At 44.3% G+C, this 22,754-nt stretch overlaps 1 protein-coding gene across 1 annotated transcript; it reads left to right on the top strand.

Annotated features, from left to right (window-relative positions):
* The first annotated feature begins 470 nt into the window (after positions 1-470).
* On the top strand, positions 471-19,830 carry LOC130484231 (solute carrier family 22 member 13-like). Its single transcript, XM_056857132.1, has 9 exons — positions 471-863; positions 4,762-4,865; positions 7,948-8,102; positions 10,632-10,800; positions 11,651-11,771; positions 12,704-12,798; positions 14,768-14,982; positions 18,848-18,956; positions 19,620-19,830. Exons 1-9 carry the CDS (start codon positions 480-482, stop codon positions 19,828-19,830), a joined length of 1,563 nt encoding a protein of 520 aa, XP_056713110.1. The 5' UTR covers positions 471-479.
* Positions 19,831-22,754: the final 2,924 nt, after the last annotated feature.

Here is a 22,754-nt window from a genome sequence, read left to right as displayed (position 1 = left end):
ACATGCTTAACTGCAAGTTATGAAAGATTTCGGAAGCTAAGCAGAGTCAGCCCTGGTTAGTTTTTGGATGGGAGAAAAGCATTGGCAAACCACCTCTGCATAGCAACCCTGGTATTCCTTGGTGGTCTCCCATCCATGCTAACCAGGGCTGACCGTGCTTAACTTCCGAAATCTGATGAGATTGGGCTGTACCATGCTACCTTCCCTCCCAGTTCACCTATACCAGGGGGGAAATTGGCTAGCCAAAAGACAAATAGAATGGTTACCTGTGAGAATACTCATTGATTGTTAAACATGGACAAGTAAATTCCCCTTAATGAGTGATGGTGGAAAGTGCTGTTGAGTCGCAGCTGACTTATGGCAACACCGTAGGGTTTGCAAGACAAGAGATGAATAGAGGTGGATTTTGATCTTTTGTTTCTTTATAGCTGTAATTGTGTTTAACCATTAATTACAAGACCCAGATGTGACAAAGATACATGCCAGTCACTGGTGAAGACAGAAACATGGAATTTGGAGACCTCTTGAAGGTGATTGGGGAATTTGGGAGGTTCCAGAAATTGCTGGTGTTCCTTCTCTGCATTCCGAATTTCCTCACTCCCTTTCACATGTTTGGCCAAGTGTTCATTGTCACGGACGTACCTCACCATTGCAACACAAGCTGGATCCGCAACCTTAACTTGAACCTAACAGAAGAGCAGGAGCTGAACTTGACAATTCCCAGGAGACCAGATGGATCTCTCGAGGAATGCCGTATGGTTACTCCTGTGCAAGAGATTCAATCAATTCAACCGAATTCCACCGAAAAATGCCAAGACGGTTGGATCTATCCTGCAGAGGTTCTGCCAACATTGCTTACAGAGGTGCGTAGTTTGGATTTGTTGTTAATGTAAGAAGCTGACTTATATGGAGTTTGAACTTTGGTCCAAGAAATTCAGTACTGTGTATTCCAACTCACAGTGGCTCTCAGGCAGAGAAAGGTGTTTCTCAACACTTTCTCCCTTTAATTAGGGCTTGTTCTCATGACCACTTTTTTTTGCCCAGAACTGAAAGGGGGAAAGCCATGAACCACGTCATGGCAGTGAAACAAAAGTGACTTCCAAGACTTCTGTTCACAATATAATTCACTTTGATGGAGAAATCCCATTTTTTTGTATTTGTAATGCACCTCATTATGAGCCCCGTGGCGCAGAGTGGTGAGCTGCAGTACTGCAGTCCAAGCTCTGCTTACGACCTGAGTTCCATCCCGATGGGAGTCGGTTTCAGGTAGCCGGCTCAAGGTTGACTCAGCCTTCCATCCTTCCGAGGTCGGTCAAATGAGTACCCAGCTTGCTGGGGGTAAAGGGAAGATGACTGGGGAAGGCACTGGCAAACCACCCCATAAACAAAGTCTGCCTAGTAAACATCGGGATGTGACGTCACCCCATAGGTCATGGGTCGGGAATGACCTGGTGCTTGCACAGGGGACCTTTACCTTTTCAATTTACCTCATTATCATTTCGGGAGGTGGTAAGCTCTCCTTCCCTGGAGGTTTTTAAGAAGAGGTTAGATGGCCATCTGTCAGCAATGCTGATTCTGTGACCGTAGGCAGATGATGAGAGGGAGGGCACCTTGGCCATCTTCTGGTCACTAGGGGTGTGAAGGGGGGAGGTAGTTGTGAATTTCCTGGACTTGATGGCCCTGGTGGTCCCTTCCAACTCTATGATTCTATGTAGTTTGTACAGAAGAATCCTAACACCTTTGATACTTCAAGTGAGATTGTTAATCCTCCAGTTTAAGGGTCAATGGAGCCTATTTTTCACAAGCATAGATAATGGATTATACAGGTTGGGTATCCTTTATCCGGACTGCTTGGGACCAGAAATGGTCTATATTTTGGATTTTTCCATATTTTGGAATTTTTCCATATACATAATGAGATATCTTGGGGATGGGACCCAAGTCTATATGTTTTCTATATACTTTATACACATACCCTGAATGTAATTTTTTAAATTTTTAATCATTTTTTGTACGTTGAACTATTGGTGGCACTGCTGAGGGCCTGTGAGCAATGCCTGCACGCTGGTTCAGAAGGTCCGGTTTTCGAATCAGTCTGGATATCTGATGTCCGGATAAAGGTTACTCAACCTGTATATATTTTTATAGCTGCTAAGAGCCCCGCCCTCGAATCCAAGTCTGAAGAGGCAGCAAAACTCCCACAACCCAACATTCCCTCCTTATATCCAGCTTGCCTTATTCTGTGCTATAATATCAGTTTGGGGTACAATTTGAGGAGAAAGATAAGATTTGTCAGTATATTTCTACTGACCTGATTTCCTTGGACTATAGATTGAATAAGTGTCAAGGCCTCCAGCTTATCATGAAGTAGAATAATAAGAACATAAGAACATAAGCAAAGCCCTGCTGGATCAGACCAAGGTCCATCAAGTCCAGCAGTCTGTTCACACGGTGGCCAACCAGGTGCCTCCAGGAAGCCCCCAAGCAAGACGACTGCAGCAGCACCGTCCTGCCTGTGTTCCACAGCACCTCATATAATAGGTTTGCTCCTCTGATCCTGGAGAGAAGTGGTATGCATCATGACTAGAATTCATTTTGACTAGTAGCCATGGATAGCCCTCTCCTCCAAGAACATGTCCACTCCCCTCTTCAAGCCTTCCAAGTTGGCAGCCATCACCACGTCCTGGGGCAGGGAGTTCCACCACTTAACTATGCGTTGTGTGAAGAAATAGTTCCTTTTATCTGTTTGGAATCTCTCACCCTCCAGCTTCAGCAGATGACCCCGTGTTCTGGTATTATGAGAGAGTGAGAAAAACCTCTCCCTGTCCACTCTCTCCATACCATACATATTTTTATAGACCTCTGTCATGTCTCCCCTTAACCACCTTCTTTCCAAGCTAAACAGCCCTAAGTGTTTTAACCACTCCTCATAGGGCAGTTGCTCTAGTCCCTTAATCATTTTGGTTGCTCTTTTCTGCACCTTCTCAAGCTCTGTAATATCCTTTTTTAGGTGTGGCGACCAGAACTGTACACAGTATTCCAAGTGTGGTCTCACCACCGTTGTCTGTCATTATTTACATACACTTGGATCTTATCACTCATGTCATGAGACTTTCCCATTCCCATTACTGTGCGACTGAACATAAGCTGCAACAGTGATTTTGTGGCCGGCCCTGCTTCCTGCCGCAACCATTTGTGGCAGCCATTTTGTGTCTGCGCTAGGGTTGTCGGGTCGTTTGGATTGGCGGGCAATTGCCCACCAATCCATCGCCCGGCTAGGGTTGCCAGGTCCCTCTTCGCAACCGGCGGGAGATTTTGGGGGCGGAGCCTGAAGAGGGGCTTCAATGCCATAGAGTCCAATTGCCAAAGCGGCCATTTTTCTCCAGATGATCTAATCTCTATTGCCTGGAGATCAGTTGAATTAGCAGGAGATCTCCTGCTACTACCTGGCAGTTACTATAATAAATGGCAGCACATGGCTTCAAAGATAATGTAATGTGAAATATAACAACTGAAAAAGAAAACAATATTATAGAATATAATAATTCTATTTTTGGGAAAATCCAAAACACAACATATATTCATAAACACTGTGTTGAAAGCCACACAGAAACCTCACTGGGTCTGAAATAACAAAAAATGTATATATACAGATTGCTTTTAACAACAAAACATGAACAACATAAATTCAAGAATTATTTCTGTGTTCGTATTGATTTGTCTGCTGAGTACCTTTATGAGTTGCAAAGAATTCTAGGGATGCCTTTCATGACACAATAGGAGGTCACATGAAGTACCTGCCAAACCTACAACAATCTCAATGCCCCCTTTGAGGCCACATATCTGCAGGGGAACCAGAGAATTGTGGGGAAATTCTCTTCAGAGAACTGGGTCATTTATGCACGGTCGCTTTCACCTCCTTTATTCCCTGTTTCAGCCGGGATCAAATTTTTCAGCATGCACGCTATCTCAATACTTGGAAGCTCAACGCTGTTTCGATGCAAAACGAACCCGGTTTTTCCCATTCCTCTTCTGGCCCAAATTAAATGGTCTATCCTGGCTCATTCCGGAGTCACAGAGCGTGCATACTGCATTGGGGGAAACACAGAAGATTGGCTTCGCCCACAGCCAATCACGAAGCAGTGTGTAAAGAGGCAGGGATTCAAGGGCTTCCTGCTACCTTGGAGCTCTTTCTGGGCAAAAGAAAGGCTTTTTAAAAATGAGGCTTGGATTTCTTCCCCCCACCCACCCCTTCTTTCAGATTGCTCAGTTTTTTTGTTCTTAAAGTGCTTTTTTATGTGGCAGTTGGGTTTGGGGGGAAGGACATCTTCTCTCATGGAAAGCCAATTACAGAGCAGCATTTAAAGGGGTGAGACTTGATTTGAGCTTGGGAGACTGCTTTTCTGTATTCATGGCTCGATTAGCACACAGTTTCATCCCTGATCATTCAAGCCAAGGCATAGTTTCCCCCAAATCGAGTTACATTAATGTGCATTGAACCCAGGTCCAACCATGGAGATCCAGCCCATGCATAAAAGGCCCTGGTCAGCCTTTACTGCCATTCCAACTGAAGCTAAGTTGAGGTCTATGTAGTTAGCAGGCTTATAATGATATCGAGACACACTAAAGGCAATGGTTTGCCCTGAAAAAAGAAAAGGTGAGGCAAAAGGAGAAAAGGGACCTGCTGTATGCAGAAGGAAAATATAATGCTGGTGCTGGCATGAGGCTTAATAAAATGATTTTGTGTTCTTCTTCTGCTAGTTTAACTTGGTCTGTGAGCGAAAAAACTTAAACGACATCTCTCAGTCCATTTTGATGGCGGGCGTTCTCGCGGGAGCTCTTGTCTTCGGTCCACTGAGTGACAGGTAAGGAGATACGCATCTCCGTGGTGACTTGGCTGTGCTTTACCCTGCAGCAAATATGCTGTTTCAGGGATTTCATGTGCACACAAGCAATGTGTTCCATCTCCATTCATGGTAGATAGGGTTGCCAACCTCCAGGTACTGGATAAGGAAGACTCACAAAAACTGTAAGGTTGGCTAGAAATAAGGAATAGTAGTAGGCTCAGCACTTGTAAGTAATCAACAAAACTCAATTTGAATGAATTCTTAAATGAGCACAATGTATACAAACAAGCTTAAAACTTTCACTGAAAAACTCCATGAGAGATGCAGCCCGCTTGGAGAGCATATTAATGATTTACTGACCATATATTGAAGTCTCAAGCTTGTCTGGCTGAAGATGCCACTTTCAAGTGGCGAAAGCACTGTGAATTTCCGGAAAGACGTTTCCTCGACCATCTATGCCTGATGCAACAAAGCGATCTGCGACAAGCCAAGCCGTTTGCTTTTGGAGTGAGATTCTCCGCTCCAAAAATCTGTTTTGAGCTTTTGTTGGCTGTCTGCCGTCCTTTACGCTTATTTATTGTAACGCATTTATTGCCTCTTTGTACTGTCCTTGCTTAGTGACTTTGGAGCAATGTTTGTATACATTGTGCTCATTTAAGAATTCATTCAAATTGAGTTTTGTTGATTACTTACAAATGCTGAGCCTACTACTGTTCCTTATTTCTAACCTCCAGGTACTAGCTGGACATCTCCTGCTATTACAACTGATCTCCAGCCGATTGTCATGGCCCAGACTTCAACAGGCGAAGCATCATCAGAGGAAGAGCCAGAACAGGGAGAAATAACTCCACAGAAGCAGGACCCACCCAGCTCACCTGAAGCCACTCAACAGCACAGGCAAAAAGGGAGAATGGAGTTGCAAAGTAAAAGGAGGAGTGTGCACCTACAGACACTAAGAAGACGGCTCCAAGACTGTGAGTTGTCTGAGGATGAGAACTAAGGCAAAGAGAAACAGCTTAAAACCATTCTTGGAACAGACAGACGTTACGAAAGCAATTGTTGCAAAAGGATCTCTGACTTTTGTTTCTGACGCTACTAGACGTTGATAAATGGACTTCTGACCCTGTGGACCGGACTTTTGACTTTGCCTCTGCACGCTGACTTTATCTTGGTTTCCAGCAGCTCCTGGCGTGACACCCCCCCCCCCCGGATTCCTGCATTCCTGAACTACTAACAGCCTGTTCTCAAGACCAGTAGCCGGCAGTAACCTGAGATGACCTGGCCTAGCACACCGTTAGAGATCAGTTCACCTGGAGAAAATGGCTGCTTTGGCAATTGGACTCTATGGCATTGGAGTCCCTCCCCTCCCCAAACCCCGCCCTCCTCAGGCTCTGCCCCAAAAACCTCCCGCCTGTGGCAAAGAGGGACCTGGCAATCCTAATGGTAGAGCTTCAGGTTTGGCCTTGTGTCCTCCATGTTTCCATACTTACTGTGCTGCAGGCATCGTAACTGGTCCAAGAGCAGGGTGCATCTCGCAAAGAATCTGAGTTTCTAGCTGCGCCCTTTATCCTTTGCAAGGCAATGGAATGAATTATGCAAAATATGTACCTGTCCTAGGAATGTTTCCTGTTCTTCTGGTTGCAAACAAAAATAGACTTTAGGGCAGCGGCTCTGTGGGTGTGTCTTAAAAGCCAGAGCATACTGCTGGGACCAAGAACCCAACAGGAAAGAAATCTCATCTCTTCTTGTGTTGACTGCACCCTGCCTGAGTTGGCCTTAAGTTTAGCTGTGGCTGCCTCTGGCTTTTCTTTCATGGCGCTCAAAGCATTGCATGGGGGTTGCTCAGAGGGCCTCCCATCTAGGCGCTGCTCCATTAGTAGCTGGCTTATTTTCCCTAAATGAAACCGTGCTGCCTGTGTGCAAATGACCTCTGTCCAAGACTCACTGCATTCTCCAAGTGGTCATGAAATGCAGAATCCCGCATAGGGCTCTGCAAAAAAAACACAAAAGATTTTTGGGTCAATTTCAGGTTTATTGGCCTGATTTTTTTTGGGTAAACCCAAATTAAGCTGAATACCCATACCGGTAAATGGGTATTTGGCTTTGGGGTCCATTATAATATATATGGATTTTTTTAAGGAGCTCTGGGGGGTGTTTTTCAATATAGAGTCACCAAATTTTCAGGGTAGCTGCAAGGGACTCTCCTTGCACGAACCCCAAAGTTTGGTAAAGTTTGGGACAAGGGGTCCAATTTTATGGGCCCCCAAATGGGTCACCCCTCCTCTATAGAAAATCATTGTAAACTTTACAGTGCTTTCCTATGGAGAATGGGGGAAACCCTTTTGGGGGGCCATAACATTGGACCCCATCCCAAACTTTACCAAACTTTGGGGTTCACTCAAGGAGAGTCCCTTGCAGCTATGCTGTGAATTTGGTGTCTCTACTTCAAAAAAATGCCTCCCCCAGAGCTCCTTAAATTATACCCAAAAGAAGCTGAAAAGGTCTTTTTCAGGTTTATTTTCGGTTCAGGTTGGTCGATATGCACAGCCCTAATCCTGAACTGGGTTGCCATAATTATGGATATTTTTCTCTTTGGAAGCATATGAAGATAGTAGGGGTCCATTTACTTTAATTGGAAGAATATCCTCAGGGTTTCAGATGGGGCTTTATCAAAAGGTAGCCGGCTCAAGGTTGACTCAGCCTTCTATCCTTCTGAGGTTGGTAAAATGAATACCCAGCTTGCTGGGGGTAAAGGGAAGATGACTGGGGAAGGCACTGGCAAACCGCTCCGTAAACAAAGTCTGCCTTGGAAACGTCGGGATGTGACATCACCCCATGGGTCAGAAATGACTCGGTGCTTGCACAGGGGACCTTTACCTTTTTTTTAAACATGGGGTATAAAAACCAGCTCTTCTTCTTCTAGATTGGGGTGGGGGGGAGAGATAGTGAGATTACCTAATAAGGTCCCTTCCAAACCAATATTGCCCGTTTCTAAAGCTAAAAAGCAGCCATCTCTTAATATACCTGTGTATATATAATGTTCACTTGTGTCCAAGTAATGACTTTCCTCTACTGACCACCTGGCATTTCTTCCCCACAGGACTGGGAGCCGAAACATGATCTTGCTCACCCTTCTCTTGATGGGCTCCTTTGGCGTCGGGGCAGCCTTTGCACCCAATTTGTATGTCTACATCGCCTTGAGGTTCATTGTGGGTTCTTCTTTTGCTGGAATCAGTATAAGCATGGCGGCTTTATGTAAGACTTCCCGTACCTGAGCTTCTTTGTGATAGGTTTGGCCTTGCATTTAAAAGTGACAGCCCCTGGAGTTCCAATTTATGCTCCTTTTCCTGTTTTTAAGAATATTTCATTCTAAATGCATATATTGCAGGTGTGAGCCAAGAAAAAATTCATTACTGCTTTGGATCCGGGCTTAGGGAGGTTTTTTTTTTTTTTTTTTTTTTTTTTTACTGTGATGGTTTTATTTTGTGTAGGGTATTCCCTATTACTCTGTATGGGTGTGAAAGCTGGACAATGAAGAAAGCTGATAGGAAGAAAGTAGATTCCTGTGAAAGGTGGTGTTGGAGGAGAGTGTTACAGATACCGTGGACTGCCAAAAAAACAAATCAGTGGGTTTTAGATCAAATCAAGCCTGAACTGACCCTAGTAGCTAAAATAACGAAACTGAGGCTGTTGTACTTTGGTCACATTATGAGAAGACAAGAGTCACTGGAGGAAATAATCATGCTAGCAAAAGTCGAAGGCAGCAGGAAAAGAGGAAGACCTAACAAGAGATGGATTGACTCTATAAAGGAAGCCATGGCCCTCAATTTGCAAGACCTGAGCAAGGCTGTTAAGGATAGGACGTTTTGGAGGACATTGATTCATAGGGTCGCCATGACTCGGAAGCGACTTGACGGCACTTAGCACACATGCACACAAATTAACAGTTTGGGTTAGATATCCATGTAGTGTTTTGCGGTCCTGGATTTCTGGAACCATTTTTTGCACACGTACACTGCAGACACGGTTCATTTCAATTGGCGGCCAATTCAAGGGTCTGGGGCGGCAGTCATTAAAGATAATGGCACCAAAATTGCACATAATGCAGTCTTTCCTTTGCTCTCACAAACCCTTGAATTTCAAGCAAATGCAACAAAGGGGGACCATTTTGCTAGACCCCCCCCCCCGAAAGTAGCTCTTTTTTGTGCACATGCACCATTTTTTTCAATTGCCAGACAATTCAAGGGTCTGGGCTGAGAGTCATTAAAGATAATGACACTGAAATCACATGGAACACAGTCTTCTCTCTCCCCTCAAGACCCTCCAAATTCTAAGCACATGCACTAAAGGGGCTCCATTTTACCAGGCCCCAAAGAACGAGCTAATTTTCTATTGCTTGCAATGTCAGGAAAACAATAGGCAGCGAAGGTGATTGGGTGGGAGAGCTAGATTATGCTCCTTCCTTGGTATAATCTCATTCAGCGGTTCCCAAACTGTGCTCCATGGAGCACTTGGTGCTCCGTGAAACATTTCCTCGTGCTCCGTGAAGAGATTGGAAAGGAAAATAAATAAAATAAATGGGACAAGATCTCAAAATTGTGAATTTTTGCAGTCATGAACTGTGTGTAAGTATTGAGTAGAAATTATTATGCCCAAATGCTTAAACTACCTTCCATCATCAATACTACTGTCATTTGGTTTAGTATATAGTGCTAGGTGAAAATTAGTGTTCTGTGTCGAATTTCTCTCTTGAAAAGTGTTCCATGACTCAAAAAGTTTGGGAATTGCTGGTATGATTGGTAGGAAAGATGCCATTGCCCGGGAAAACAAGCAGAATCAAAGAACAACATGATGAGCACAAGCTGCTGCTGGCTTGCTAAGCACCGGAACTTGAAAACAAAGTGGATTTATTCAGGGACAGTAGTTTCATTTAGCTAAGAATCTCTCTGATTCCTAATACCATTCCAGGAAACAGTTGTCATGACCTGAAACAATCGTGTAATTTTTTGTCTTGGGAATTGTGCTTTGTACAACCCAAATATATATGCTTTCAGGTTAGTACTTATTATCTGAAAAGAGAAATACTAGAATGTAAAACTTTTTAGTCCAGAGGGGAGCCTTCCATGAGGTGAGATGAAGTATCCTCCCTTGTGCAGATATTAAGGTACCATTTTTTGGGCTGCGTGGAAACCAGAGACCCTGAAATTAGGAGGTTAGGGGTGGAGCCTGGTTGATCAGGACATGGAATTTGGTAAAGCAGGGGCGGGGCCCAGTGGTACCTGTCAGAATAAGTCCCTAATTGTGCTGGATTCCTCAGGGTAGCGTCTGATGGAGTTGTAGAATAAAGAAATAAGCTATTTTGGTTTTCCTTGCAATTCAGACACTTGCCCTGAAGATTGTTTCTATACATTTTGATTGCACCCCTCCTCCAAGTATGCTAGATTCTCCTCTCCCCATATAAGAAGAAGAAGAGTTGGTTTTTATACCCCAGTTTTCTATACCTTTAAGGAGTCTCAAAGCAGTTTACAATCATCTTCCCTTCCTCTCCCCACAACAGATACCTTGTGAGGTAGGTGGGGCTGAGAAAGTTGTGAGAGAACTGTGACTAGTCTACGGTCACCCAGAAAGCTTCATGTGGAGGAGTGGGGAAATCAACCAACCCAGTTCTCCAGATTGGAGTCCACCTCTCATGTGGAGGAGAAAGGAATCAAACCATTGGTCTGTCAGGGTGAACACTGTCTGTATCTTTGCTTTCAGGGTTTGATTGTCTCTGTACCCTTCTAGGTTCTGAGTGGGTCGGGGCTTCCTACCGCCCCCTTGCAATGATTATCACTCACTGTTGCAATGCTTTGGGGCAGATGGTCTTGGCTGGCTTGGCTTACGGCATTCGGGACTGGAGGCTGTACCAGATTGTCGGCTCTGCCCCTGCGCTATGCCTCTTTTTTTACATATGGTGAGTGTGTGTATGGCTATGTTAACAGTATCTGGATGGCTTATTAATGCGAAGTACATGGTCTGAGATGTGCTCGATATAAACGTGTTCGATGTAGAATCGGCCACTAGAGGAAGCAAAGCATGGGCAGAACTGCCTCTCCCCAAAAGAATCGGTAACTTACAAGCGAGGAAACTGAGAATGCGGGAAAGCCCCATGTCAGAGCACAGAGCGTAAATAACAAAATAGCAGTACCTATAATAAAATAAAACAAATATTTTCCAAACATAAATCACTGTTGGTTTATATAGTATATGGGTTTCTAACGTTAAACACACTATCTAATGTACATTGTTCAAAAAATAACTGTTGATTTTCACCATATGGAGCAGCATTTCTCAACCAGAGTTCCCCGGAACACTAGGGTTGCATGAGAAATCTCTAGGGGTTCCGCGAGAAATGGTGATAAATAGGCTAATCATATGTAAATCATATGTAATCATATGTAGGGGTTTCCTGAGACATGAATATTATTTCAAAGGTTCTGCAAGGGTAAAAAGGTTGAGAAACACTGGTATATACATTTCCCCTGCATAACACAGTTCGTTAATATAAATTCAACGTATATATATCTTTAAATCGATCTAAATACCTTTTGCTAGTTACACGAAAGAAATCGCAAAATACAAAGTAAAGCCTACTAGTATACAGGTTTAAAGTAATACATTCTTTGATCAGCTTGAAATACTCATGGAATTGAAATAGTATTCGCTCAAATCATCCGGTAGTTAATTCATCAGGTAATGTTCAACTCAGCTCTTTCCCTGGCTGATTCACTTGCGGCTCTTTGTGAAATTCCCCTCTTTGGCAGGGTCCTGCCCAGTTCTGCCCGATGGCTTCTGATGAGAGGGAAGGCAGAAGAAGCAAAGAAGATGATTCGGAGGGCAGCGGCGATCAACCACCGAAGCGTCTCGGAAGAAATGCTCAACAAGGTGTCAGAGGCTTGGATTTCTAACGCTCATAGGTTTGCCAGCCTCCAGGTGGGGCCTAGAGATCTCCCGGAATCACAACCAATCTCCAGAAGATAGAAAGCAGTTCCTCTGCAGAAAATGGCTGCTTTGGAAGGTGGACTGTATGGCACTGGAACTTGCTGAGGTCCATCCACTCCCCAATTTTGCCCTCACCAAGCTCCACCCCCCAAATCTCCAGGAATTTTCCAACTTGGACTTGGCAACCCTAAATCTCATTTTTCCAAAAAGTTTTGAAATCAGAGAAAATGTAGTTTGCGGGAGATCTGGAGGAAGAGATGAGTGGTTGTTGTTTTTAGCTGGATCTAGGGGCAAAGCATAGTTAAAAAAAAAATCTTCACCTAAAATGGACAGTGGGGAGAAGAAAAATGTCCCTGCCATTTGCTTTTCTAGCAACTAGTCCCACTGCCCCCCAAAAAGAGTTCAGGCTGTTGGTTGAATGTTGTTATCGTAAGCTGTACATAAGGTTGCCAACCTCCACATGGGGCCAGACTACAGAGATCAGTTTCCCTGGAGAAAATGGATGCTTTGGAGAGTGGACTCCGTGGCATTGAGGTCCCTGTGCTCCCCCTGTGAGGTCCCTGTGCTCCATCTCCAAATCTCCAGGAGTTTCCCAACCTGGATGTGGTAACCCATCACCCCCAGTTGCTGCCAGTGGCAACCCTAATGCTACTGCCCCTCTCCAAAACCCACCCTCTCCAGGCCCCACCCCACAAATCTGCAGGTATTTCCCAGCCCAGAGCTGGTAACCTTAGCTGTGCTGCATCTCAAAAACTTTATTGAGAAACAAAAAAATGCACGGAGGCCAGCAGCGCAAGCAATAAATTTTAATCCTGTATTGCAGACCTTTAGATTCTGGCTGACATTATATCTTTTCCATTTTTTGAAATTTGAAGCTGGTTCCAGAAAAGAAGGCCAAAGCTGGAAATGTCCTGGACCTTTTTAGGAAGGCACACCTAAGGAAACTTGTTTTAATTATGGCCTGGGTATGGTAAGTCTTCCTCACTGTGCTAAATCAGTAGCAATAAAAACACACATACATTTTGCATGTGATGTGTGGATGGGGTGTTGCTTCAGTTGTCCTTGGTCTTGTGTCTCTGTCAGTAAAATGGGCATAACTTCAACCGGAAACTTTCCACAAGATAGAATAAGAATGGTCTGTTATTCTGTGGCTGCCAAGCAGTAACTGCTTCCGCACAGCATATCTGCATCCTGTTGAGCGGCTTTATTGCTCGGTGCAAAAAATAAATAATCAAAGTAATGTCTTTGGGAAACAGGAAGATGGCTGCCCTGGAGTTATACATTATTGCAAGGATTAATAATGACACAGAACTCCAAATTCTTGGATCCCATCCTTGCTGGAAACGACTGTTTCATCCATACCATAGTCTTTTGATTGGTAAATTCTAACTTCTCTGTACCCAGCTGTTCCTATCTGCATTTTATTATGTGGGGCTGTACTTCAGTGAAAGAGCACACACTTTGCATGGGAAAGGTCCCTGGATTAGCCACTGGCAGCTCCAGGATCACAGGTGGAAGGTGCTAGGGGAAAAAAAACCTTCTCACTTGAGACCCTGGCGTGCTGCATCCAATAATAACAGACAATAGTTGTGATAAGTTAGGGCTTAGTCATCCGAGGGACACGACAAAGTAAATGAAATAGTTCATTGCCATACAAACACCACATTTTCCTAGCTTCCCTGAATGCTTTCTAACCCCTACCACCTGTTGGCAGAGGAATTAACAACGAAGGTGCACAACCTGATTAAAGTGTAGATAAAGCTTTCATATTTGATAGTGAAGAAGAGAGAGACAGGTACTGTCCTGACCACATCACTAGCTGAGAGAGAGAGAGAGAGAGACCGTGTGGAACTTCTGAGAAGGAGGAGGATATTGCTAGGGCTGAGCACCATTGTTTCGGTATTTTTTGGGTTTGGGTTTATTAAACCTGGAATTTTTCAAAAAATCCGAAAAAGTTGAATATAAAGGATTCAGCTTTCTCGAACAACTGAAAATTTTCAGGTTTAATTAACGTGAACCCCCCAAAATATGGGCTTGTCACAGCTTGAGACTTTTTTTTAAAGCACAGGTTCTTATTTTTGTTGGACTTGGACTTTATTGCATGTCTTCGGATTATAACAGGGCTGCGTGTAGTCTGTGCTGGAGGAAATTTTACAATTCTGCACCAAAAAATGGTAAAGAACTGTGAGCGATCAGTCCTGCAAATGTAAGCAAATGCATGGCATTCCTCTCATTTCACATGATTAATTTGGGTTTTTGCTCACATTTGGAGGGACATAGAGCTATACAGGGCACCAAAGCCCTGTCCCCTCTGGTTAATGGAAATCTTCAGCCACTATTCTGGACTTCTGTTTCTGAACATATAGTTTCAAGCATTTCTTTGCTGCTACAAAAAATGAAAACTGAATTTTTCAGGAAGCTGAACTTAGTGTTCATTCGCTACCTTTAAGGATTCTCACTGCACACACAGGCTGCTGTTGTTATAACCTGCACCAAGCCACAGTAGGGATGCCAGACTCCAGGTGGGACCTGGAGATACCCCGGAATTACAGCTCATCTACTTATTACAGTTCCCCTGGAGAAAATGGATGCTTTGGAGGGTGGACTCTACCATGCTGAGTTGGGATGCCAGCCTCCAGGTGGGATGTGGGGAACCCCAGGAATTACAGCTGATCTCCAGACTACAGAGATTAGCTCCCCTGGAGAAAATGGATGCTTTGGAGGGTGGACTTAGTGGCATTGAGGTTCCTGTGCTCCCCAGGCTCCATCTCCAAATCTCCAGGAGTTTCCCAACCTGGATCTGGCAACCCTACCCCCCCCCATCCTCTGCCAGTGGCCAGGGTGGACCTGGCAACCCTAAGCCAGAGATGTTGAGGTATTGAAATTAAAATGGATAGAAATGAACCCAGGACCCAATCCTATTTTGCTTTCGCTGTCAGGTTTGTGGACAGTCTGGTGTACTATGGAGTGAGCCTCCACGTTGAGGATTTCGGCCTGGACATCTACACAACCCAGCTTGTCTTTGGAGCCATTGAAATACCAGCCCGTGCCTCCTGTATCTTCCTGCTGCAGTGGATGGGGAGAAAGAAATGCCAGGCCAGCTGGCTTCTCCTGGCAGGAGTCATATGCTTGATCATCCCTGCAATTCCAAAAAGTACCGTCATCCTTTACATAAAACATGAACTTGTCAGATGAGGGGCAATCTGAGAGTGTGGTTATAGTGGACTATAGGGTTGCCAGGTCCCTCTTTGCCACTAGCGGGAGGTTTTTGGGGCGGAGCCTGAGGAGCAGCTGTGGCTCAGTGGTAGAGCATCTGCCTGGCCTGCAGAAGGTCCCAGGTTTAATCCTTGGCATCTCCAGTTAAAGGGACTAGGCGAGTAGGTGATGTGAAAGACCTCTGCCTAAGACCCTGGAGAGCTGCTGCCACGCAAATAGGGCCGGATGATAATACTCCCTTCCAAAATCTTATAGGGAATTTTGATGAATCTTTCCTGAGCTCCCTATGGTACACTAGAACTTCCAGGGATTCAGTAATTAACTCTTCCGGCTTAAGTCTGGCCCAATTCGCTATCCATAGAAACCTAATAATAGTAAATGGGCGATCGCGGGTTGACCCTAATGGAGACTTTACTTTTTTTAGCCAAAATGGTGCCAGTGTTATCGATTATTTTCTGGTTTCACTCTTACCTTTAATTAGTAATATGGAAGTCTGTGATTACATGGGCAGTGACCATCTCCCTATTTCTCTTTCGGCCAACCTAACATGTGTTCAACATCTGACATCGTCCCACCATCAAACATTGCATCAGTCCCAAAAAGCCCTAGCACGTGTTTACTGGAGTCCTGAGTTTGACTCCTTGGTGCGTGGCAGAATGCAGCTTCTGGAGGTGACTCCGTTGAGAGCTGCCCTCCTTGGGCAACAGTCTGCAGCTACTGTCCTAAATGTTTTTCTTTTCAGATTAATTGATTTATCTAAACCCTTATTTACTAAGGAAATTACTCAAGCTCACATGCTTTATCCAAACAAAATTCTTGGTGTAACAGTGAGTGCAGGCTCCTCAAACGAGCAATAACCAGGAAACATAGAGAATTCAAAAGGAACAATACTATTTCAGTATTGAAGGAATTGCTAACCATTAAAAAGAACTACAAGGACTTGGTAAACTGGAGGAAAAAAGAGGCCTTATATAAAAATTGGAGGAGCTTGATTACAGCTATAAACAACAATGATAATTCAACCTTCTGGTGGACTGTGAATTTTCTAAGTAATGGCTATGTCAGAGTCTCCGCATGTATCCCGTCATCGGTCTGGGTAGCTTACTTCAAGAGCCTCTTCTCCTACTCTGTGGAAAACCAAGGACTTATACCTGTAGCACCTTCTATTTTGCTGAATTCCTGGCCAGATGTGTCTCCTAATGAAATGAAACAGCTCATTGATCGCTTACACTCAGGGAAAGCCCCAGGTTCTGATCTAATCCCCTACAAATGTTTTAAAGTCAATAGTAAATGGTGGGCCGACATTCTTGCTCCTGTATTTACACAAATTAATGCATCAGGAGCCATTCCAAAATCTTGGAGACATACTATTATCATCCCAATCTTCAAAAAGGGTCAGCGCTCTGACCCAAGCTGTTATTGTCCAATCAGCCTTTTGTCTTGCTTAGGCAAACTGTATTCCTCCTACTTATTAAAGAGGCTGTTGGACTGGGTTGAGAGTAATGACATCCTTGGCTGGGAGCAGATTGGCTTCAGAAGGGGTTGGTCTGTTACGGACCACTGTTTAGTGCTCTCTCACTTAGCCGAGAAATATTCCTCCCCCCAAAATGGCACCCTTTACGTGGGTTTTATGGATCTTAAGGGAGCTTTTGATACCAACCCGAGGGAGAGGCTATGGTTGAAACTATGAAATTCTACTATGGATAGGAGGTTACTATGGCTCATTCAACAATTTCATACTGACCTCACAGCTCAGGTTCGTTGTGGCGACCAAGGAGTACTAACTGAGTCCTTTGAACTGGCCAAGGGAGTTAGACAAGGTTGCCTCCTTGCTCCTCTCTTGTTTAATCTATACCTGAATGATATGGCAACCAATTTCTCAGAGTCTTGTCACCCCACAAAGCTTGCAAGTCATCCCACCCCAATTCTACTCTATGCTGATGATGCATGCAGTTCTGTCCCGCACAAGAATTGGTTTGAAAAGATCTTTACAAACCTTCTCTGAGTACTGCTCTAGGGAAGATCTTAAAATAAACCATCATAAATCTAAGATTATGATCTTCACTAAGAGGAGAAAAATGCCTCTTTTTTGCTGGGTATTCGACGGCTTTGAGGTTGACCAAGTCAAGGAATTTGTTTACCTTGGCATTCTTTTTTTCCCATAACCTAAATTGGAATGCCTTTTAAAAAGCAGTGTCCAACAAAATTAAACCTGGGGTTGGTGCTATTGTCAACTCTTTCCACACCAAAGGTGGCAAATATATTCCAGGGGCTATTCAGGTTTTTAATCTAAAAATTATCCCAATTATTCTTTTTGGTGTTGCCATCTGGATAACAGTTGTCAATGAATCTATAGATCGTCCATTGCTTCAGTTCTTACGAAAACTCCTAAACAACCCTCAATGTGTTGCTGGCGTTACTCTTCGTTCCGAGCTTGGCCAAATGTCACTCGAAGCTAGGGCATGGTTGGCCGCCTTTAAACTATGCCTTAAACTGTGCTTTAGCACTGAGGGGTTCCTAGCTTCTCTGAAGCACGACCCTTTTAAATCCTCATGGCAAAAAGTCTTAGATGAGAAACTGTCATTGTTGGGCTTCTCGCAGGATATGTTATTAGATCTTGGGAAAACTGAAGCTTTCACCAAAATTAAAAAGCGCATTAAAGAGCTCGATTATAACAGCACTACTTTTTGTGCTCGCTGCATTTGTTCATCCCAGTTCTTCGGAATACCACCACCACGTGGTTTGCCTGCTTATACATATTATTTGACGGCAACTCGTCTTTCTAGAGCCTTTTGTTTAGCTAGATTGAATGCTAACCCCTCTATGGTTATGCAGGGCAGAATTTTGAATATACCATATCCAGACAGGATCTGTCCTTGCTCTTCTGGCTCTATCGATTCACTAGCTCATGCCCTCTTTAAATGCCGCTTTTACGAGGAACTTTGATCACGTTATATCTCCCCCCTTTTAACATACAAATCTAATGCCTCTGTGTCTGACATAATGCCTTTTCTACTAAGCGATAGGGACCCCAAGGCTACATTGTCAGTGGCAAGATTTGTTTCAGTCCTTATATCCCTCAAACAGTAGATATATGCTGCTCAAGATCAATGGATCAAGGAGCTTCTAAGGGATAAAAGGAAAGGAGAGCTGCTGCCGGTCAGAGTAGACAATACTGACTTTGAGTAGACAATATTGACTCTGATGGAGCAAGGGTCTGATTCAGTATAAGACAGCTTCATGTGTTTGTGTGTTCATGTGAGGGTGGGGTTTGGGGAAGGGAGGGGCTTCAGTGCCATAGAGTCCAATTGCCATAGTGGACATTTTTTCCAGGGGAACTGATCCCTGTCACCTGGAGATCAGTCGTAACAGCGGGAGATCTCCAGCCACCACCTGGAGGTTGGAGCAACCCAAAACAGCACTATAACATTGGGTTGCTCCATTATCCTTACAGCACTGAGCCTTCTCTTTTTTATGGACCACCTGGAGGTTGGCAACCCTAAGGGGGCAGTAACCCTTAGTGAGAGAATGGGGGCGTTACATGCATAGGAGGGTGGTGGGGCCCACCAGGTTGAGCAAAATCTACTTGTGTTATATCCCAGCCTGCCAGGTGTCCAACATCTTCCCTGTTTTTAATCTCTGGGCAAGCAGCAAAGACCAGAAGCTTATCCTATTTGTGGAGGGCTACCGTATACGGCTAGTAGGCTCTGTGAATGCACTTCTGTGCCAAATTCTTGTGAAATGGTAGTAGCCTTTCCAGGAAGGCAATCGTGGTTTATCTCTGATTTCTGTCTTTTGCGCAGCGTTCCCCGTCATCGTGACTGTGCTGGCGGTTATCGGCAAGGCCTCTCTTGGGGCCTCCTTTTCAACCACCTATGTGTTCTCTGCAGAAGTGTTTCCCACAGTTGTCAGGTGAGGATCTCATTCTGCCTCACATCGATTTAGAAATAGTGTTCTTTTAAATGTCCCCCCCCCCCCACAAACACTTGTTTTTATATTGCTGTTACTCGCTTTGGGCCTGAGATGATTGGGTGGGCATATAAATATTTAAAATAAATAAACTTTAAAATTATCTTTTTAGTGCATGTTTCTTCGAAAGAGCCAGCATGGTGTAGTGGTTAAGAATGGCAGTTTGGAGCGGTGGACTCTAATCCGGAGAACGGGTTTGATTCCCCACTCCTCCACATGAGCGGCGGAGGCTAATCTGTTATTTCGTTTCCCCACCCCTACGCATGAAGCCAACTGGGTGACCTTGGGCTAGTCACAGCTCTCTTTGAGCTCTTTCAGTCCCACCTACCTCACAGGGTGTCTGTTGTGGGGAGAGGAAGGGAAGGTGATTGTAAGCAGGTTTGATTCTTCCTTAAGTGGTAGAGAAAGTTGGCATATAAAAACCAACTCTTCTTCTTCTTCTTCTTCTTCTTCTTTTTCTTCTTCTTCTTCATCATCATCATCATCATCATCATCATCATCATCCTCTTCCTCTTCCTCTTCCTCTTCTTCTTGCCTTGCTGTTCCTCTGCAAATGATGCCAGCCGATCTCAGCCACAACTTTCTGTGTTTTGCTTCCTCCACCAGGCAGACCAGCTTAGGTTTGTGCTCCATGTCTGCCAGAATTGGCGGCATCCTCGCCCCACTGGTCGGTCTTCTGGATGAGATCCACCCTGCAATTCCAATGGTGCTACTTGGAAGCACGGCGTTGGTTGGAGGAATCCTCTGCTTCTTTCTTCCTGAGACACGGGACAGAGATCTTCAAGATGACACCACCAAGGCACCGTCAAGCCAGTGAGTGGCTGAACTCTGTAAAAAAAAGCCCTTTGCGAGAAGCAAAGACCCTCACCTGAAATTCCAGCAAATTAAAACACAGCCAGGGAGGGACTTCTTAGGGACTGCATTTAGCGTGATGGTGAATCGGACCTTCTCTACTGCTGATGTTAACTTTGTGCTGGAATAAGGTGGCCTGCTCCGGGTTGGGTAGGGTTGCCAACCTCCAGGTAATGGCTATAAAAAATATACAGCACGAAGGCTCAAATTAAACACCGGAAAACTAGTTCTACATTTACTGATAGGAATAAATTAAAGAAATATATACATACATTCCCAACGGGAAAAGGAAATTAACAAAGAAGGCATTAACTCTGGTTCTAGAAATGTAATGGAGCATACGTGTAAACCATTGAAAACCGGACACAGCTATGGTTTTCTATGGTTTACACGAATGCTCTATTTCGTTTCTAGAACCAGTGTGGATGCTGGTTGTTCTTTATGGTACTAGAACCTTATTTTCTGGCTCATTTTTTAAACTTTTTTCAACTGATTTCTGTTTAGATGGTTAGTCTGCCTTTTTGTTTAGATGATTTGTCAGCTAAGCATATTGTATGCTAAGGCATGAAGTTAATGCCTTCTTAGTTAATTTCCTTTTCCCGTTGGGAATGTATGTATATATTTATTTAATTTATTCCTGACTATCAGTAAATTTAGAACTATTTTCCTGGTGCTTAATTTGAGCCTTCGTGCTGTATATTTTTATAGCTGTGACTACTTTCAGCACAGGTTTTCGTTTAGGGTTGCCAGCTTCCAGGTAATAGCAGAAGATCTCCTGCTATTACAACAGATCTCCAGCCAATAGAGATCAGCTCACCTGGAGAAAATGGCTGCTTTTGCAATTTGACTCTATGGCATTGAACTCCCTCCCCTCCCCAAACCCTCCTCTACTCAGGCTCCACCCCAAAAACCTCCTGCCAATGTCAAAGAGGGACCTGTTAACCCTAGGGTTGGGAAATATCTGGAGTTTTGGGGGGTGGAGCCTGAGGAAGGCAGGGTTTGAAGAGGGGAGGGACTTCAATACCATAGAGTCCAATTGCTAAAACAGCCATGTTACCCAGGGGAGCTGATCGCTGTTGCCTAGAGATCTGTTGTACTAGTGGGAGGTCTCCAGCCAACTCCTGGAGGTTGGCAACACTATGTTGGCAGTTGATGGGTGATGCAGAGAGAGGCTTTGGTTAGTTAACAGCTGTTTTTTCCTAAACTGTCAGGTTTGTAGCCACTGCAGTTTTTGCTCACCCAACCGCACACATGTGGTCATGTTTGTTGTTAGCAACACATGAAAGCAAAGAGCCAACTCTCTTTCAGTTTACAAAGATGCCACTTTGTTTGGTGATTTGGGGGGGGGGTCACTGAAGGCACCTTCTGGAGTGGCTATGAGAAATTTTGAATTGGTGAGATTATCGTGCAGGGAAAGGATCTTGTGTGTTATGTGCCCTCGAGTTACTTCCAATTTCTGGAGACCCTATGAATTAATGGCCTCCAAAATGCTCTATCATTAACAGCCTTTTTCAGGTCTTGCAGTCTGAGGGCCACTCTTTATTGAATCAATCCACCTCGTCTTGGGTCTTCCTCTTTTCTTGCTGCCTTCAACTTTTCCTAGTGTTATTGTCTTTTCCAGTGAGTCCCATCTTCTGACGATGTAGCCAAAGTACGACAGACTCAGTTGAGTCATTTTTGCTTCTAGGGAGAATTCAGACTTGAGTTGATCTAGAACCCACTTATTAAATATTGAATTCTTGGTGGGGGGACCCCTTTCCTGACATTTAACAACATTCTTTATCTTTAGATCCAACAAAGTCCAAAGTCATATTGAAAATGGACCTGTGGGAGAGAAAGATGGGAACCAGATTACAGAGACCACCATGAGTACATACCTGTAGTGACAAGATCGAATCTCCTGGCTTTGAAAGCAAAGATCGAATGTTCCATTTTTTTAACATGAACTTTATTTGGCAAATGTTCTGGGTATCCTCCTTGATTCTGCCTTCATGCATGAAATGGTAGATCTCTCCACCATTACTGAAAGCAAATGCATAGTCCAGCAGGTCTGGATTAATCCAAATCATATTTGGGGAACTCTTGAATCTTTTTACTTTCCCCGCCCTATTAGCTTTGTACACCCTCATGCTCCCAAATCATGGCTGCTATTCCTTCATGCAGAGTTCCTCACAGTGGAGTTAAATAAAATGATAGCTCATCTTCCTGATATTTGGTGTGATTCAGCGTCACTCTGTGCTGTTCAGGAAACTCTGAAGAGTGCCAATAAAACTGCGGAGCAATATCTTAATTGCCGTGAAGTTTATGGCTACTGTTTAAGCATTGTAAACTAAGGAGAAGTGACAAGACGAAGGGTCCTTTGTTCGCTATGGGACTTCGAATGGCTGATTGAGGTGGCTATGGTGGGGAGATGATCTTCTTTCCATAATCCCTCACCGAAAGTGCGACTGTTCGCTAAATTTAGGGCGAAAATGCATGGGAGGTTTTGCCTTGGATTTGCTGCTCTCTATCATAAGGAGCCCTGTGGCGCAGAGTGGTAAACTGCGGTACTGCAGTCCAAGCTCTGCTCACGACCTGAGTTCTATCCTGATGGAAGTCAGTTTCAGGTAGCCGGCTCAAGGTTGACTCCATCCTTCCATCCTTCCGAGGTTGGTAACATGAGTACCCAGTTGCTGGGGGTAAAGGGAAGATGACTGGGGAAGGCACTGGCAAACCACCCCATAAACAAAAAGTCTGCCTGGTAAACGTTGGGATGTGACATCCCCCCATGGGTCAGGAATGACTCGGTGCTTGCACAGGGGACCTTTACCTTTACCTTTAGATGCACATTTCCCCCATCCAATTTCTTAAAATTCAAAAATAAGCCCCCATGCAGAGTTTTGAGAATTC

The sequence above is a fragment of the Euleptes europaea genome, chromosome 11 (assembly GCF_029931775.1).
Source record: "Euleptes europaea isolate rEulEur1 chromosome 11, rEulEur1.hap1, whole genome shotgun sequence".
Classification (NCBI taxonomy): Eukaryota; Metazoa; Chordata; class Lepidosauria; order Squamata; family Sphaerodactylidae; genus Euleptes; species Euleptes europaea.
The sequence above is the reverse complement of the archived record's forward strand: the minus strand, read 5'-3'. Positions and strand labels throughout refer to the sequence as shown.

Bases quoted from the DNA above. Each gene is read 5' to 3' on its own strand.
- LOC130484231 (XM_056857132.1), top strand. From the start codon at position 480: ATGCCAGTCACTGGTGAAGACAGAAACATGGAATTTGGAGACCTCTTG. The intron at 11,772-12,703 runs GTGTCAGAGGCT...TGAAATTTGAAG, and splicing joins CGGAAGAAATGCTCAACAAG to CTGGTTCCAGAAAAGAAGGC. The intron at 12,799-14,767 runs GTAAGTCTTCCT...TTTCGCTGTCAG, and splicing joins TTAATTATGGCCTGGGTATG to GTTTGTGGACAGTCTGGTGT.